At 39.7% G+C, this 20453-nt stretch overlaps 1 protein-coding gene across 1 annotated transcript in view; it reads right to left on the bottom strand.

Annotated features, from left to right (window-relative positions):
- Positions 1 to 5652: 5652 nt before the first annotated feature.
- SLC24A4 (solute carrier family 24 member 4) overlaps positions 5653 to 20453 on the bottom strand; it is a 124873-nt gene continuing 110072 nt past the window's right edge. The window contains exons 13-17 of the mRNA XM_038405878.2: positions 17618 to 17784; positions 14970 to 15084; positions 12205 to 12317; positions 11254 to 11319; positions 5653 to 8796 (exon numbers count right to left, since the gene is read on the bottom strand). Of these exons, the coding sequence (XP_038261806.1) occupies positions 8644 to 8796; positions 11254 to 11319; positions 12205 to 12317; positions 14970 to 15084; positions 17618 to 17784 (614 nt within the window). The 3' untranslated portion in view covers positions 5653 to 8643. The remainder of the gene's footprint in view (positions 8797 to 11253; positions 11320 to 12204; positions 12318 to 14969; positions 15085 to 17617; positions 17785 to 20453) is intronic.

Here is a 20453-nt window from a genome sequence, read left to right as displayed (position 1 = left end):
TGATGCAGAGCCTGTCGACCTGCCCAGTCGGGGCCCAGTGGGGGAGAGGAGGGGATCAGTCCCCAAAGCAAGGGGCTGGGGCACAGTGGGACACGGCAGGGTTGGTCTCGGCTCAAGGGAGTGGGGAGGGGTAAGTCCCCATAGCAAGGGGCCAGGCCTGGGGCAGTTGGGGCACAGCAGGGGCTAGTCCCCAGAGCAAGGAGCCAGGGCTGGGGGAATTGGGGCATCGCAGGGGCTGGTCCCTGGACCAAGGGGACCGAGAAATCGGGGCACAGTAGGGGCAGGTCCCGGAGCAAGGGGCCAGCATCAGGGCAATTGGCGCATGGCAGATGCTGGTTCCCATAGTGAGGGGCCAGGGCAATCAGGGCACGGGGGGGGGGCTTGTCCCCAGAGCAATGCTCCAGGGCAGGGAGGGGTTGGTCCCCATAGCGAGGGGCCAGGGCTGGGTCAGAAATGGGGCAGGCAGAATCCCACCCCCCAGGGCGGCGGCACCTCCTACCTTTTGGAGCCCAGTCCAGAGGCCAGCCACTGCTCTGTCAGGCATCAGCAGCTCCTCCATGTGGCTCTATCCACAGCGGCTGCTCTTCCCAACCCCCAGTGGCGGAGGCTGGTTACTGTGGTGGACTGGACCTGCCAGGTTCTCTTTTCGACCGGATGTTCTGGTCGGAAAACGGACACCTGGCAATCCTAAAAACAACAGCAGGGCTTGAGGGGCATTGCCCATAGCTGGTGGAGTTGGGGACTGACCCATAGCAGGCACAGACATGGCCTCCTCATGCCAAGGGCAGTGGACAGTGAGGTGCCTCACAACTCTGGGTTCCCCTGGGAAGCCTGACAGCCACCAGTACATTACTCCCCCCAGAGCCAGAGGAAGCAGGGGAGGTAGTGCAACTCAGGTGTTTCCCTGGCTATAATTCCCCCTGGGGTGGTGTATCTTATACACCTCTGGGCTGTGCTTAGTATAGTCCAGTGAAAGTAAAGGTTGTGTTTCAGAATTACTGTAGCCCAAACTGTGATACATTTACTCCACGTGAAGCCCCACTGAAGTCAATAGGTGAAAATCTTGACTCCACTGAAGTTTGTGATTTTGATGGGTGCAGGATTTCACCCAATGCAGAGAGTGAGGTGCTGTCAAATATAAGGAAGGGTATCATATTCCAGTCCTCTGTTTTTAGATTTTTGACAGTCGTCATGATGGTGTTTCGCTTGTTTTCGTACTGTGTGTTCCAGAGGACAGGAGAGCAACACTCAAGGTGTTCTTATACATTTTATTGACAGTGTACATGTTGATATATAGTACATTACAATACTGACTGCTAGGTTCCTTATAAATGTATACTTCATTTTAACTATCTTTTATAATTTTCACAATAAAAATAATCAAATACCATGCCAACATTTTGTAACAAATTATCACATTAATTCCATTTGATTTTCATGACATACATCTCTGTACAAAGGACCCCATATCACAGTGCATAAGGTCACAGTCATTGAAAAAATAAATAATGTGATAAATAGATTTGTGTTATTTACAGTTTACAAAGTTGTCACTTTGTTTTCAAACTGAGCAGCTCAAGAAATGTATTATAGTATTTAAAGAGGTACCGCACCACTGCAGGGTGCATTGTAAATGTCTGCAAGTATAAAATAAAGGGAAATTTAAAAGGATCAGAAGTTATTTCATGGTATGTCTACATTGCAGTCAAAGGGTGTGATTGCAGCTCATGCAGACACACCCAAGCTAGCTTTAATCTAGCTAGCTCAGGTACCAGTGCAGTGAAGCCGAGGGGCAGCACATGCTTCAGCATGGGCTATACAAGCCCACCCAGAACGTGGGTAAATGACACAGAGAGCTAGCCTCCACTGAAGTGTGCACTGGTGTATTTTCATTGCTCCAGTACATGAGCTAGCTAGATTAAAAGCTAACTCATGTGTATCTACAGGAGCTGAAATCACACTCAATGATTGCATTGTAGACATACCTTCAGTGTTCACAAATGATGCCAAAGAGTTTCTGGCAATAGAGAAGACAGTGGGAGCCAAATTATGCCCTTGGTTACACTGGTGTAACCCTGAACTAACTCCATGGACATTACAGTAGTTTCACAGCTGTAAATCCAGAGTAAGTGAGGGCAGGAATTTGGTCATAGCTTTGTTGTACAATTTCAGCCATTTTGACCATAACTGCTGCCACTCTGAAAAGAAGAGGCTCAGGGGGTAGATCTTTTGGAGACTTCCTGTCTGACTGATACCTTTACATACTCTTACTAAACATCAACATCCACATTTGCCTTTCAAGTTTACCAAGAACATCTCAAAGATCAACAGACCTAAGATTGCACACATTCTTTGTGCAGAAATAAAAAGAAACAGGATTACTTACTTACCAACAATCACCTTTAAGGTAATATGAAAATGACACTAGTTTCCCCATTACCATTTGCTTCTTTCAGACAGTGCTTTGCATTTCAGAAGTATGGTAACATGCAGAACATGTGATACATGAATTGCCATATTCATCACTCATATGAGCAAGTGTAGCAGGTGCTACACATACTACCAGTTTCGGTGCATAGATGTGCAGGACCTTACTGTTTTCCCTGGGAAAAAGCCTCAGGACTCCACACATTGGTGCACTGTGTTCTGCCATGGGTACTATGATGAGGCCAGTACAGTAAAAGCTACTGAAAACAGATAAATGCAGGTTCAAGATGCCTCCATGGAAAGTTTTTTAGTATGTGCATATTTTGCTCTAGATAACTATTTTGGTGGTGGTAGGTCAGAAATTAGAATGTAGACTTTGGCTTATTTGAATGGCAATTTTTCTTCTCTTTTCAAATGGAGCATTGATAACTTGAGTACACAGTTTTTCAAAAAAGCTGAAAACTGGTTTTGGTGCAGGACTGTTGGAACTAAATTCCTTAGGAAGCCTGCAGTTAGCTAACATATCAATCCTGTTACCTGCACATTTAGAACAAGTGAGAGCTCCAGCTTAAGGAAATAAAACGGACAATATATATTAAGTACTCATACAAATTTTTAAATTTCTTTTTAGTGTCTGAACACATGTAAGTGAAGGATATGAAGCCTGCTATTACAGAATTTTATGTCTCCAGGTGCTGGATTATTTAATAGCAACATTCTTTGGTTTCATCTGGGTATACATTTCATTCACCGTTTGCCTTAAACTACACAAGAAGCTCAGAGGTTTTCCTTGCCAGGCAGTGCTTATAAACTCCATTGAAAACACCTATTCGGGTTACAAATACATGACATACCATTTCAACCACCCCAGGAATGAGCCTTGCGATGGAAAATGACAAAACTAACAGGTGAGAAATTTGTGCAATTAGAATGAAACACGTGAAGAAGAAATTGAAACAAGTGCATGAATTTTAAGCACATTCACAAAAGAATTCAATGATAGGAATGGAAAGTCTGTATAATTAGTGTAAAAATAACACGAGGAAAAATGTGGTGTTTTCTCTTAAATATTAACAGGATCCTTAATAAATAAAATCTAAACAATATAAAATAAAATTGGCACACTAATGATGACTGAGTTGAGAGGAAAATGGCCACACTGCTGTACGTGGGGGAAGACTCATGTTCTTCCAGGCTGGATTGCAATCAAAGATCAGCGCTCAGAGCATCAAATATTTACAATCAGCCTAAAGCTAGCTTTTAAGTTTAGGTTAAACAATTCAGGGCCCAATCCTGAAGTCCTGATTCAGGTAATACTCCCAGTAAAATCAGTGAGAGCTTGGGATGCAGATTCCCACTGCAGAAACAGGTGTTAAGTTACAAAATTTTATAACAAACACTACAGTAGATTGAATCTATTTCCCCATATTAAGTATCATCACACCTTCTTGTCTAAATGGGCCATCTTGATTATCACTACAAACGTTTTTTTCTCCTGCTGATAATAGCTCATCTTAATTAATTAGCCTCTTACTCCACCTTTTCATGTTCTCTGTAAGTATATATATATATATATATATAATCTTCTTACTATATGTTCCATTCTATGCATCCGATGAAGTAGGCGGTAGCCCACAAAAGCTTATGCTCAAATAAATTTGTTAGTCTCTAAGGTGCCATAAGTACTCCTGTTCTTTTTACTACAGTAGATGTGTGAATTCCTAGCCCCACTGAAGTCAATGATAAAACGCCCATTGATTTCACTAGGGGCCATTTACCCTATCACAGCCTGCTCCACTGAACACAAATGACTTTTCATGGCTTACAGATTGTGAAATATTTAGAACGGTGCACAATTTGTCATGAGGGGGAGGGAAGGAGCAAGTTCTGTCATTGACACCAATGTAAATTCACAGTGACTTCTGCAGTGTAATAGTAGATTCTGGCCCAAGCTTTTTGTTTCAGGGAGTCTATAAAATATGAGATGGAAAGGAAATGAAAGTGACACAAAACCCAGAGACTGTGATCTGTTGTTTATTTAGGCCCCAATCCAGCAAGACACTTAAACACATGCTTAACTTTAAGCACGTGACCAGTCTTATTGAAGTCAAGCTTTGCTGGATTGATAATATTTTTTTCTGAAGTAGTACCATTTTTCATTGCTATTTTCTTGGCAACTTTTATATCACATTAACAGTTTCCCCTCTCACATCCACCAGTTTTCTTTTCACTCATGCACTAAACATTAACTATATTATGCAAAAACACAACATAAATTCCAGACTCAGGTAGATAACTCTCTGCCATGGTTAATAGAACAAACAGATGCAGATTTTTACATATATAATGTGAACAGATGTGACTTATAATTCTGCCAATTTCAGGGAGGCAAACATGAATCCCTGCTTTTGTTTTTTACTGGAAAGCTCCCAAATGTGTCATGTTTTTCAGACCATATGAATGATTTTTTTTACATTCAGAAGGCACAAATATAATATTATTGGTATGATATAGATCATCTTGAAGATTCTCAGACAGTAAAAAAACAAGTGGCTCCTGACCATCAAAACGATTTTTCTCAGGCCTCTTAGTTTATCTGCATGGCTTGGATTATATTGATTTCTTTTTTTATTTTTGTATACGGATAAAGTGTATAGAGAGCGTAAACTACTGTACATGACAATTTTTCATCAAGGCCCTGATACAGCGCATAATACTTCTTTGGCAAAGTATACATCCCTGCTCACCTGGTCCCGTTAGATGAGACTTTTATCAATAATTATTTCTGGTAAGCATGATAGGTTATCTGTAATATTATAAATGCTAGACATGAGGCTGAGCCATAGGGTTCAGAGTCAGAACTGATTCAAAAAGAACGAGGAGTACTTATGGCATCTTAGAGACTAGCAAATTTATTTGGGTATAAGCTTTTCTGGGCTAAAACCCACTTCATCAGATGCATGGAGTGGAAAATACAGTAGGAAGATATATATATATATATATACACACACACACAGAGAACATGAAAAGATGGGGGTTGCCATACCAACTGTAATGAGACAAATCAATTATGGTGGCCACTTTAATAGCCCACCTTAATTGATTTGTCTCATTACAATTGGTATGGCAACCCCCATCTTTTCATGTTCTCTGTGTGTGTGTGTGTGTATATCTATATATATCTATCTATATCTTCTTACTGTATTTTCCACTCCATGTATCTGACGAAGTGGGTTTTAGCCCACGAAAGCTTATGCCCAAATAAATTTGTTAGTCTCTAAGGTGCCACAAGTACTCCTCATTCTTTTTGCAGATACAGACTAACACGGCTACCACTCTGAGAATTGATTCAGAATCCAAATGTCCTCCAAATTGAGGGTGGAAGAAATGGGTCAGTATTCTGGTTGGGCCCAGAGATGGGACCAACCTGTGAAATTTGGGTCGAACATTCTGTTTTGGGACAATCTCTGGTTAGGACAAAATATACCAGATAGCTGTAGAATGGGTTCACTCAACCGTGATAACGGCATCCTTTTAGCAGCGTTATTCTAATCCATATTAACACACCCAATAATTCCATGCCTGGCTGCGCAGTGTGTTTAGGACTGGCTGCCAGGTAACTAGCACAAGATTTCTAGTCTTTTGAGGTTTGCTTGGCTCTGAAATATCCAGATCCAATCTGTTTTTCTGTCTTTGATCCCATAAATGTGTAAAATTGTATAACTTGTTGCTGCACAAATCGCTGACGCCTCATCTGATCACTAGGGGCTAGATTGTAACTTGGGCCATGCTCCTGTAGTTTAGGAATCCCCATAATGCCCCACCAGGGGTTACCTAGGTGTTAAGTCTGAATATGAGTGGGTACTGTGAGCTTGCTACTCCCCACTACCAACCCGGGAGTAGGTAGGTGGGGAGTGGGTGGAGCCTTGACTCTGCTCTCCCATGCCAGCCAGCTTATACGAGCCAATATAAGGGGCATAATAAATTACTATCAGAACAGGACAATTATTCTCCTGGAATGGAAGGAAGAAAAAAGGACAGGAGCTGTGTCCTGGAGGCAAAATCTAGCCCTGGCTTACAGCCTTTCTACAATATAAAGATATCACAGGTGTGCATGGATTCCACCTCTTCCCATGTTAAACCACAGTGAAGGTATTTTAAATGCCATTACGTTTGTATCCCAGTGACACTTGCCTATTTGATAAAGCCTCTTAATCAAATGCCATTTGTTGCCATCTTTAGGATTGGTGAGTTCAACCACTGGAGTGAGGGGGAAAACTCAAAAACTTAGCTTGGTTACTAATACTGACGTTTGTAACAAAGAACAGTAAGACAAACAACGGATATGTTGCCCTTTTTCTTTAGGACTGTGTTGAAAGGATTCAATTCCTATTAAAATTCAACAGCAAAATACATTCATTGATTAGTACCCCCCCAACACTCATAAAAAATAGCCTTAATTATAACACATTGCCTGGGGTAATTAAGATTGTGCATGCAACTTTGCTTTGAAAGGAATTATTGGTCATATATTAGTCAGATAAATGTAATATATGTAAAGGAACCTCTCTAATCAATTTTATTACCTAAGGGTTTAAAGTATTTTTGTTGACAAATAATGGGCATCTTGATATATAATCTTAAGTGCAAAATATTAATGCATTTAAAATGCATCAAATCTTTAGTAATCTGATAGATGTTTTGCTATATAAACATTAAAAAAATAAAAATAAATCTATGTATAAAGTTAATTGTGCTTCTTTAGAAACCTTACATGTTTTGTTCACATACAACTTTAAAATACATTTTAGAGTTAAGTAGCAGTTTCAAAATGTATTAAATTCTTTTGATGAATCTTCTTTGTAACACCACTTCAAACTGTGGCATTACACAGTTTTTGTAATGTTACTCATTATTCTGGGCAAGATTCTTTTCTCAGTTATGCCCAGGAAAATTCAGAGTTACTGTTTTAATCTAGACTTATACAGGTGCAAAGAAAATCAAAATCTGGTTCTATGGGTTAAAATAATTTGGCTCTAAAGAAAGACATGCTTTAAAACTTCCTACATACAATCTGATCAAGGAAATACTTCCCATGACAGACTTGTTCTTGTCAGAGTTGTTTATTATCTGCACTACTTAATGTTGGGTACCCATCTCTATTAAGTTTGTGAGGTATAAAAACAAAATGGAGAAGATGCAAAAGCTTCTAGATTAATATACTAATAATGAAATAAATCCCCCCCCAAAAAATCCCTGATGCATCATATTGCAAGAAGGTCTGGAATGTGTTCATGTTCTATTTTTCAGATAACAATGGCCACTAGAAACTGAGCACCCCGTTGGGCATTAATCTTTTAGTTTCTTGTAAAATTACAAGTGGGCTTACTAGTGCCAATGCAAAATGTTACTTACAGGCTTTAATATTCCACAAATGTTAGTTTATATTTGTACAGTATTCCTTGCTGATGGTAAAACACGTTTCAAGTATGAATATTTTGCACGTATATTCTCTTTTGAAGATTTCAGATTCTATTTCTCTTAGTGTGCATCATCAAAAGTGATATAATATTAACCATTTTCTCTTCTTTCTCTCTAAAATTGTTCATGTGTTCTTCACATTTTTAAATAAAAGAGTGATTAAATATTCAGAAATCACCAACAAAGGCTTATAAATGTCAATGCAGTTCCTCTATAAACAGAACACTTGAAGGGGAAAAACGTATGTCCACAACAGTGCATGCCATATTATGTGCATCGGACTTTCTGGTCCTGTAGTTCTGATGTTTTTCATGTAGCCAAGAAAAGTTCTGAGCTAGCCTCTTCTTCTTCCATGGACAGTAAATGTCAAAGAAAGAGAGAGAGGAGAGTTTTTTCTAGTCTTGTTCCAATTGACTTTGGTGCATTATTGTCTGCATAAGGAGAATGAAAACCACAGCAGAGCACCATGAAAATCGGACTTTTGAGCACTCTGCATGAGGTCCACAAGTTGGATGACTGAGCAGCAATACCCAAAGAGGAAAATGCTTTGGTTGCCTTGAGCAAGCATGTTAAAAGAAAGGTTTGTTTTCCTTCCAAGTAAGTAAAAGTGCTTGTTGATGACAAAGCAGGAAAGAAAATCAGATTACTGATGAGAAGGTAGAAATTTAAAATGTCTATCATTTATAGCACAAGGAATCAAGAGTATGTCAGCCTTTCTCATGGTTGTGATTTGTTTTAAAGATCTTCTCGGCACATTGGAAAGTTGACAAAGGTAAAGACATTAAACTCTATCAGTACAGAGAAACACAGGAAAATGGCATAAAGAATCAGCACGTAGAAGCCCAGTTTCTTGTCAAGTTTCCATTTATTTACATGGATTCCACCCACCTGCAAGTATACAAAGTGTTAGTTAATGGTGTCTCAAAGGACACAAATGCTACAAGCTTCAAATGAGGTCTATTTGAATCTGCTGTCCTTAAACATGCTAAAAATGCAGTCTTGGTCATTTTACAGATCAGAAAGGACAGTGTTCATTTTTTGAGATGGCGATAAGGCACATAACTGATCAAGTTAAACATGAGGGTTTAATTCTCAGCTACATTAAGACCTCTTTACACTGCTCTAACATATAAAGCGGCCTTGAAGTGGGTGTAACTTAGGGTGTGTCTACATTGCAGCTGGAGGTGTCCTTGGACAGACATACAAGCACTAGCCTTGATCAAGCTAACTTGCTAAAAACAGCGGTGTAGCCGTGGCAGTGCTGGCAGTGGCACAGGTTAGCGGTCTGAGATCCTACCCATTTGAAGCCCTAAGTAGGAACAGTGCCCTCTCTGTCCTAGGTAACATTCAGGCAGTTAGTCCATGCTGCCATCTGCATTGCTGTGGCTGCACTGTTATTTTTAGCATGACAATTGATCACAGCTAGTGTAGGTATGTCTACACATGTGAGAAATTACACCTCCAGCTGCAGCATAAATGTACCGCAAGTGACTGGTATATTTTCAGAACCCTTCTCTAGTCAGAGCTCGGCGAAGAGCTCTTAATGTAACCGAGAATCAAGCTCATAAGCGTATAGTTTCAAAGCACTCTTTAAGTCATGCAGCTCCTATTAATTGCTTCAGTACAGCCTAAATTATCAGGTAAAAGAACCTTCAGTGCTGCCCCCTAGATCTACTATGTTCTCTGGAACACTGGCCCTTATAGAATGTTACTTCTTTCAACAGCTGCAAAGAAGCAGATAACATAATATCAAAGGAGGTCAGAAGTAATGAGAGTTAGATGGCTTGTTCCTTCATACAGACAGTTTCCCAAAATATAGGCCACTCAAATTGTACTGTGCATAGACATTGGCCAAAATTTCCAAATCTGGGTGACTAGCCTAAAGTTAGGCCCCTAAATCCACATTTAGGCTCACGTTTAGTGAGAGAGTAATGGGAGTGTTCAGAAGCTTTTCCATTCAGATGATACTGTTTCAGCTGCATCAGGAGCCTGGTCATTCTGTCCATCAATACCTCGTGGACACCTTTGACAATAAAATTTAGCTAACCCTCCCATACATTGCCAAACTGCTGGACAGGTGGGTGGAGGAGGGGAAGATTTATGACACAATACAACACAACTGTTGTCTTTTAAGATATTATTTGGATATTTGCTTCACAGTGTGGCAAAGATGAGTACCAGTGATGGTGTCTACTGAGGGCTGGGCTGGCAAAAAGATTATCTCCATACAAGTCACTTGTGAGATGCATTGGCAAGTTAATTGTATAGCGACTAGGGTCTGATTTTTGCAATACTGGTCATCCTACCACCAAATTTAGTGTGTCATTGGTACAATGCATTGATAAGCCACAGCCATGATGCAGAAATGTGAGGTGAAGCTGCAGAACTGGAATTAATTTGCAAACTAGATAGATTAAATCAAATAAATCAGATTAGGCTTGAATAAAGACTGAGAGTGGTTGGGTCATTACAAAACCTAAACCTAATTTCCTCAATACTAATTTTTCCCTACTGTTACTCACACCTTCTTGTCAACTGTCTGTAATGGGCCACTCTCTTACCACTTCAAAAGTTATTTCTCCTCCCTTGGTACCCTTCTGTTAATTGATTTATCTCATTAGACTGACCTAACACTTGGAAAAGCAACCCACATCCTTTCATGTATTTATACCTGCTCCTGTACCTTTTACTTCATACATCTGATGAAGTTGGTTCTAGCCCACGAAAGCTTATGCCCAAATAAATGTGTTGGTCTCTAAAGGTGCCACAAGGACTCCTCAGTTTTTTTGCTGATAAAGACTAACACAGCTCCCCTGAAACCTGTCACATTCTGTATGTAGTCTCCGCTGGAAGTCTACAGTTTGAGAAACATTGCAAAGTGTTAATGAGGATGGATATTTACACTTTCAGAGTCTGGTTCTGCCCACATCTGGCTCAATGGGAGTTTTGCCACTGACTTCAATGCATTCCAGTTCAGGCCCTAGATGCATTAGAACTGACTTCAGACCCAAATTAATGTTTTACTTACCAGGCCCTTTGTTACAAAATAAAGGCCCAGTCCTGAAAGTTACTTAGTTAGCTCCTCCTGGGAGCTGAGGTCCTCAGTTCTCACTGAAATAAATGGGAATTGAAGGTTCTCGGTGCCCCACTGAGTGCTGAAAGCCTGATTTAATGCCCACTGATGTCTTTGGTTGTTAGATCAAGCTCTATATGAACAAATGCTAGTCATAATGGCAAGTACTTCCAGTTTCTTCTACTGCTACATGCAAATTAAATAGATGTATCAAATTATGACATGAAGTGAATTCTTGAAACCGTCACATTTTAAACTACAGAAATACTTACAGTAAGAGCTACAGACCCCAGCAGAAGAACAACCGAATAGACTAGTCCCTTGCTATTTATCTTAACCTGTGAAAGTTAGACATAGGAGAACTTTAAAATGTTTAGGACATAGTAAGAGCAATAGAAAGTTAACTGCCTCTTGATTGAGAACATTTTCTATTCTATTTTCAAGTACTGTCTAAAATTTAAAATGAAGGGCTTGTTTACATGATGGGGTACTATACTCTACAGGGGTGTGATTTCTAAAATGCACTAACATGTTGCGCACTAATTGGCCCGCGTTGACCCTGCTCAGGTGCACTAAACATTTCCTAGTGTGCCTGCACTACATCAAAGTGCACTAAGGGTCTACATGGGCCAATTAATGTGTAACATGTTAGTGCACTTCAGAAATCACATCGCTTAGTGCTCATTGGTTCATTGTATTGACAAGCCCCAATTTACAATTTTTAAACGACATAAATCCTAGATGTTTAATTCATGGTAAAAGTTACAATAATGGGAGAACAACATGTTTAAAAGAATCAGAACAAATGTGTAAATAATCAGTCCTGCTTAAATAAAACCCCTCAGCACTTGTATATTGCCGTTGGCCAATAACTCTCAAAGAGAGTAAGCCTTATTATCCTCATTTTACAAACAGGTCAACTGAGACATGGAGAGGCAAGAGATTTGCTCAAAGCTGCACAGACAGACAGTAGCGGAGCCAGGAATAGACCCAATTGCTCCTGCCACCCAATACAATTAACTCACATTGAAAGCAATGGGAATTCATTGCATCTTGTGACAGGAAAATTGTTCGCATATATCCCTGTCCTTTGGCCAGGAAATAACCTCATGTCTTATTTAACTTCTAATAAACATGCTCAGCATTTTTACGTTTTCTTCTGAAAACAAAACACAAAAAACCAAAATTAAACAATTATAATATAATTATATATATACACATACCGTTGATCCATAATCAATCAACATAGTTTGCATGCCCCATGGTATGCCAAGGCCTACTAAAATGTCAAACACATTGCTTCCTATTGAATTGGATACGGCCATATCACCAAGACCTAGGAAACAAAAAAAACCCAAATGATAATTCTCAGGTCTTAACAACATACAGGACAAACATTTTGTAACAAGGCTGAGGCAGGGGGAGAGAAAATGACCGTTGAGCACCTTTGCAATGTAAGATGACACTTTAAAATTAGCTAACTAAGAACTCCTGCAATACCCACATGGGCAATTTGCCAAGTACCTAAGATCAGCAGATAATCTGGGTAATATTTACATAACCTTTTAAAATAAAAAAATGCTCACAACCAATATACTTTCTGCATGTATCATCCTTGATGGGTAAGTAGAAATTGTTTGGTGTTTGAGTTTGATGCCAATTAAAAAAACAGGTTGATAAGCTTTGTCATGTTTTTTCTGTGGTCCCAGGGCAAAGCTGGCCATGGGCTTCATTATAGGAAGCTGTATGTGGTCTGTCTTCGTCTTTTGGGATGTGCTCTGGGGCTGTGGGCTCTAGCTAATCTGAAAGTTGATCGTGAAAGGGACTGAGCAGTGTGGGAGCTGAGGACATTCAGCACTGAGCAGGACTGGGCCCTTATGTGTGTGAGCATCAAGTTCACTTTAGAAATTTCATTTTTAAAAAACAACCCCAAACAATAATGAAATAGGAAAACAAAGTGTGAGTGGGTGGTAAGGTCATGAGAACCTTGTTCTTACAGAATCTCTGTCTCCTGTGCTCAGTATTAGCTGGTGTCTGATTTTGACACCATAATAATGGTGGCCGGAGTGCTCACCCCAATTTGTTTCTCTCTCAAGTACCTGCTTAGTTATCTGTGCTACTGCCAAATCCACAAAACATGTGCCAGGAAGGAGGAAAAGATCTAATATTGTTGGAAAGTCCCTTGCAAATAAGCTCAGTTTTGTGGAGGAACTTTCAAGCCCATGAGACTTCCAGCTGGATCACATGCACAATGTCTGCTCCCAAGGCATGGCCTGACACAGTGAAACACGGTCAGTACCGCAGACAATCCATCCCTGGGATATCCTTGGGATTTGTGTTTATGGCGACACCTCTTGCAGCTTCTCTTCACTGTCAGGGCACATCTGCATTTGCCCTTTGGGAAATCCTTTACTAAAGTGCTATGCATGGCCCACACATATTACATGAGAGATCAGGGATTCTCCATCTACCAGTTCACCAAGCTGTTCCTTGCCTGTACTCTCATAGTAAGTAATCTTGACCAGGTTTTTGCCTGATATGTGGAGATATTCTATTGCAAAGATTTGGCCCACAGAAATCAATAGTAAACTACAAATAGAATATTAAGTGGACTGTGAAATAACTAAACTAAGCAGATCTCTCTTTTCCCCATTGATTTCTCATTTAACATTTTGAGTTAAACTTATGGTAGAGACTCTAGAGAACAGAGATAAAGAATGATAGCATTTATCTTCTGCACAGATTCAAGCATTATGAAGGCATTACAGTGATCATTTTAGCACTTTCCCCCCTGTATATCCTCTACAGATCTACTGACTCTAATATCATACATGGAAGAAACCAATTTTAATGGGCAGTGTCCCAGAACAGTTCTTAACAGAGCTGATCTATTTTTGAGAGATTTTCCTGCATGCAATTCCTAATATGAAGTGGAGAATGGATGATTTTTAATATACGATTCTTTTTTGTTAGGCATATCCAAAACATATTTAAAAATAGATAGTGTGAAATGTATAGTTCTTACAGTTATAAATAAAGATTTTAAATATGTTTATGTGGTTCACATCATACAGATGTGGGACTCTACTGGCTCCTGGTGGCTAGTTTAGGACTTCAGAATTCTTGAAGTCTGTATGCAGCCTGGAGAACAAAGAGCCATCCTTTGGCATTAAGGGCTGTAGGAGCTGCAATACTGCAAAATGCTATTATTACTATCTGCTCCTTTCTCAGTGTGATACAAATGAACACACTCATGCTTGTTTTAAGCAACAATGGTAAAGGAGTGTCCATAAATATTTCTCATGTAAAAAAGGAAAGCTTTTAAAAAAAAATCAAAAGCTCAGCCATGTAAATATGAGCTGGAAAAATCTTTGGCCTTTTAAATAGGAAAGTTAACCTAGACATAGCTAAGGTTAATCTTTCTCTACTCAGTGTTAATATTCATTGAGCCAAAAGGAAGATGCTGGCTGCCTCTAGTAGGATGAGGAATATGTTTGAAGCAAGTTAACTTTTGTTGTGCCTTTCCTCCACAGTATCTTTCCCCATCAACTTAATTTGAAATCAATGCAAGTTTTACATGCAGGACTTAGGACATGATCCAAAAGAAAATCCTTTTTCTATGCACTTTTGGTGTATAATCCTATTTTTATGGCTAATCTTTTTTGGTGTAGCACATGTGTACGTTACATCTTTCTAATCTGACTGATCTATACTGCATATGTGAGTTTTGGTTGCTGAATGAACTACCAGAACATTTGCAATTTCTCCTGATGCTTCAATCCTCCTGGATGTAACAAATGCCCCGTACTCATAACCAGAGATGTAACAGGGTGGAAACCATTTTTTTTTTGCAGCACCAAGCAGAGTGGGGCCCTGGTCCATGACTGGGGCTCCAAGGTGTTATCATAATTCAAACAACAGTTTGAAAAAGCTGCATATTACAGAAGCATAGCATGAAATTGTTGGAACACTTGAACAGAAATGATACCTTGTCTTGCTACTATTAAGCTGGCCATGCAGTCTGGTACACTCGTTCCTGCGGCTAGGAAAGTAATGCCCATGATAACATCAGGGATCCCCAGAGTGTATCCAATTATAGTAACCTGCACAGTAAGGGAAAACAGCCATTTAAAATAATTGGGAAGTCTCTTTTATTCTGATATTGTATTTCCAATACAATCACTCTTCACTTTAATTTCTGGATGTGGCCATTATGACAGTTAGACACACACACACACATTTCTGTAAGGAAATAAAATTTTAGCAACAATCTGACTAAAAACCTCCTACTAGGAAACAATAAGTATTTGTAGGCACATTCTTAAGGGTTTTATGAAAGCCATTTAAAGTGCTCCACTTTATACATTTGTAACAGGATGTGCTGGCCCCTTAAGGGCGCTTACAGATCAGTACAGACTGTTCTTATGTTCTGCCTGGAACAGTGGAATGCTGGGTGGCTCCCAGGTCTGAATGTAGCTCTTCAGTTGGCAGCAATGCAGGCTGGGAAGAGGGCAGAGCTCCCTTTGCCATAGTAAGAGAATGGCTTGGGAAGAGGTGAGACCTGTTCTGAGGCTCGACACAGACACTCCTGAAGGGTATAGAACATGAGTCTCTCTAGACAAATGGCCCCGATGCAGCTTTGGAAGAGCCTAGGGGGAGACAGCAGCTTGCAATGGGGATCCCAGTAAGGGTCTCAAGGGGTGTGTGTGTGTTAATATACCCTGAAAAAGGGACCAGAAAGAAGGCTTCGTAGCCAGTCAGCTAAGCAAGCCTAGGAAGTAGCCTGTGGGAAGAGTAAGAGTGAAGCTGGAATATGTGAGATTGGAGCAGACAGCTACTTCATTGCTCAGGGAATTAGAGCTGGAGCCCGTGGTAGAAAGGGTGGCATAAACCTCAGTGCTGCCACCTTTAAGTATTGTGCTGGCACTCCTATAAGAAAAGCCTATTTGTAGATCTGTGCAATCAAGGGGCAAGGGGCTCTTTTGGGAACCCTTGCAGTCAAGGGGAAGAGTTTCCACAGACTCTTAAAGCAGGCAGTGGCCCAGAAGCAGAACTGGGCCAAAAGTTTTTGCTTGGACTCTTTTTTTCATTAGAGTTGTGGTTACCCCAGAAGGGATGGAGTCTTTTTTCTAATTTAGCCAGAGGATTAAATTAAGTTATCCAATCACTAAGACATTTTCCCACTGAGAGGGCAAGTAACTGAGGACATTGAGGCATGGCCCATCTTAAAAGAGATCAGAGACACTGTTACAGCATCTCTGAACACATCCTACCTTTGGTCTTTCCACAAAAACTCCCACTGTTTTCAATAGAAGTTCTGAAAGTGGAACCAGGGTGGACAGCATGGTCTTACAGAAGTACAGATGCATTGAAGTTGTGGCAATGTGGAACATCAGCAAAAATGAATTGTTGGAATATGAATCTCTCAACCAGTTTTTGTTACATATTGTAAAATCAGGGGGAAAGGGCTTTATTTTATAATATAATACTTTAAATACTAACTTACGGGAAAACACTGTATACAAGTGGAAATGGAAAAAGAAAATAATCCCCAAATGTATAATATACTGACAGAACTATCAGTATGTACCCCAGACAAGTAAAGCTGTGTCACACAGCTCACAAGCCTCAAGCGAGTTATGAAGATCAGCTGCTCATAAATCAAGATGCTTCCAAAAGGTCACATGGAACTGTTACATATTTCATTTTCCAGGGTACGTATTACAAGAGAGTTAGATTTTTTCATTTTACTGATCTTTAATTGGAGGAGGCATGTGAACGCTTTATCCACCCTGCCATTGACCTACCAGTCCTTCAGCAATACTAACATAACTTCTCTTTAGCTTTGCCTCTCTTTGAATAGAAAAAAGATGCCTTTTTAAACTTCCAAAAATATTTTTTTAATTACAAAGAGTCTAATTTGAGCTACTTTACTATTCATGTCTCTTCTGAGTGCAAATGTACATTTAAGCTATAAAAACTGAGAGAAAAGAGTGAATCACCTGGACTGGCGTTTCAAATAAGAGTGTTTCTGAACAGATCATACCAGATATATATCTTCATCAGAGCCTACATTTTTGCACATGTTAAGAGTAACTGAAAAGATTTATGGGTAACCTCTATGGCACTCTTACTAAGAAGGATAATAATACTTGTGACTAATATAGTCCATTCCACCCAGAGCATTTTACACTGTATCTGATCCTCCAACCCTCACTATTCACCTGAATTACTGTGTGAGTATGTTTCAGGATCAAGCCTTAAGGCCATATTTTTAAAGGCATTAGGTGCCTAAAGATACAGATAGGCACCTACTGGGATTTTCAAAAGCACCTAAGCCCTAACTCCCATTCAATATTAGGAACTAGGCACTGAGGAACTTTTGAAAAAAAAAAATCACACCAGGCTCCATCTGCATCTTTAAGTGCCTACCTTTAAAATTATGGTCCAAAAGTACTGTCCAGAAGAGAGACTAGCACATAGATCATTTATTAGAACAACTACTAGACTGCACACATCCCAAAATGGTTATGTTTTTTTCTTCATCTAAAACAAACTGGGATTGGAGTTGAAGACATTCGCCATCTGGCCTGTACATTTCATTTCTTAAAACAAGGTTTTGTTGCATCTACTTACCATCCACACCATAAAATAGGAGAACAAAGCAATCCACAGAGTAGATAAAATGAATGTCAGCATAAAAAAGTTCTCCCAACGCGGTTTGCTGCAGTTTGGAATGGTACAAAAGAGTAGGAATAGCAATGGCCATGTGAAAATCCATTTGACTTTGTTCATTTTTCCATCTGCAGAAAGAATGGAAAACAATCTATTTAACTTTCCTGTTCCTGCTGCACCAGGTCCAGTTACATATGTATGCACACTATATGGACAGAGGAGAAAATAACAAATAGGCTTGGTTGCAGCTGTGCATTTTGGTTTGAGGGTCATTTGTCTCCCTTGCCCCCATGTCCCCAATTTCTGTCTTTCTTTATAATATGGCAAGTTCTGCGCTTGGATACATGTGTAGGTTTCCCACTGATTCAAACCAGACAATGTACATATATCCAACGATGAAATTGAGCCACAGTTTATTGCTCTTTTGAATTTAAAACAGAAGGCTGGTAGTATTGCCCTTTCAAGGGCATGTTATCTTACCATTAAACCCCTCACCTGAAATTGAAAAAAAGTATTATTTTGCTTTTTAAGGAACAGTGTAAAAATTGCCCACTTCTGTGCAATATCAGTGAAAGTTTTCAGTTGATATAAAAATAGACGTTGGCCTTCATTCTGAGCTGTGTCTGTGAAGGATCTACTGCTAGAGAATTTGCAAATAACAGTTTACTATCTGCATAACAATACATTCACTCTTGCTTCACAGACAAGACGTATGAAATGCCGATGTTTCAAAACATTGCAAATGTGTTGCAAATGTGCATGTAAATTTCAATTAATGGGATCAGAGGCAGGATTTTCACAGACTATGGATTATATTCATATTCCTTGAGACATTTTTAGAGCATTCTAGAAGGTTGCTTTCCAGGCTGACAAATGATGGGCACAGTCAAGTGCCCTTTATGTAGTTTTATTTTGGATATAATTAAGCTAGCAGGGGATTTCTTGATGCTTGAAACAGTATAAATGCCCTGATCATTGTGTGTGCAAGATCAATACAAATGTGCTGTTTTGAAACAGATGGATGGTCACACCAAAGGAAAAGAATAAAAAACAGATATATCTCCACTGTAGTCAGAGTTACATCACTGTAAAACTGGCGTAAGTGAGACCAGAATCTGCATTAAATGTCCCTTGATGCTTTCTTTAATGAAGCAAAAATTAGTTGTAGAGAGAACAAACAAATATTATGCTGCCTTCAGCTTTAAAAGATAGTAGTAATGCTGAAACTACAGCTTTCCAATGCTTATATGAGCCTGCGCTGCAATGAAGACAGCTGGACCAATGCTTTGTAATGGGGATTTATATTTTTGGTCACAAAAGAGCTATCCATTTAGGCCTTGATTTAGCAAAATTAGTGGAAAGTCAATGTGAGCATTCATGGTTTAACGTTTCCTTAAGTGCTTTGTTGATTCAGGACCTTAGGTAGGATCCCCGCCAGGGTACATAACCCTCAAGAAAGAAAATGAAAGACAGCCACTGCAAACACCATACTTGTTATCTAGCAAAACAGGGATCTCTTCTTACCCCTGTGACAGGGAAAACATACCAGCCTGATTCTACTCTAGTGTAAATCAGGTCTAAGACCAATGAAGCGTTACAACAACGTGAGATGAGAATCAGGTCCTTATTTTTTCCCCCAGTAATTTAGTGGGACAGTTGCCCACTCATCCTGCAGTTGGGGGATTTTTGCTTCATTAAAGAAAGCATCCAGAAACATTGGTCTGGATTCTGGTCTCACTTACACAAGTTTTATGCTGGTGCAACCGACTAACGTAGAGTTACTTGTGAATTATACTAGTTTAAGCTGAGAGCAGAATAATTCCTGTCTTGTTTAAAGTATTTCAATCTTTTTCAAATCCATATGCTCTGCACTGTGTATAAGAGGCTTTGGGAGCCAAACATTCCAAAGAGACAGTGCTACAATGAAAAAAGTCTTATATTAATTTTCAATATATTCCTCTAATGCTATATGCCTCTATTTCCTCACTAAGGAGCTTTATACTTGCAGGAATCACTTTTCCATTAAAATGCAGCCATCTCTAGGTGAAAGATAACAGGTAAACAACACACAGAACAACAGTGATGAGAAGGGAATATTGGTCAAAGCCCTACTTTTAAAAAAAGTGACATACGATTTGCAATATCCACATACAGCAGACAGGAACTCAGTTTTAAAGTCTCACCCAAAAATCCCACACTTGGTAAACCACACAGTGTGATGCTGGCAGATCAGGTGTCAGCTCATGCCAAAGTCCCCACATCTCAACTGAACACTGACAAATACATAGCTGGAATCAGTCTGGCTCACCTGTGTGTTAGTATTGTTAAGCCAGGTGTTAGAATGTTAAGAATGTGTTTAGATTTTATTGAATGCGTCTGAGTTGTTGCATGCATTAATCTCACTTGTAACATCTGTATTTTATATTGTAAGCCAATATTTGAGTGGTTGTATTGTGCGCCTCTGTGACTATGTAAAACACCAGACAGGAAAGAGACATTAAATTAGTGTGAAGGGCTGCTCATCAATAAAAGGTTTTACATCCTTCCCAACAGGAAAGATCCATCAACACCAGATGTTAAGAGGATAAAATACTTTGTTGTTCTGCTCTCCCCCATGAAGATGAGTCATGCAAGTGGATTTCCCCCTCTCCCTGCCCCCAGATCAGCTGAGTTTGCAGCTCAGAGGACATGTCAGAAGGGGGATTAAAACCCCAGACAAAAGGAACTAGGTATCTTTATGCTGCTTGGTCTCGGGGGAAGGGATCCCCAGCTGTGTAGCCTGAGGTAGCCCTAAAGA

This window comes from Dermochelys coriacea, chromosome 6, assembly GCF_009764565.3.
Source record: "Dermochelys coriacea isolate rDerCor1 chromosome 6, rDerCor1.pri.v4, whole genome shotgun sequence".
Classification (NCBI taxonomy): Eukaryota; Metazoa; Chordata; order Testudines; family Dermochelyidae; genus Dermochelys; species Dermochelys coriacea.
The sequence above is the reverse complement of the archived record's forward strand: the minus strand, read 5'-3'. Positions and strand labels throughout refer to the sequence as shown.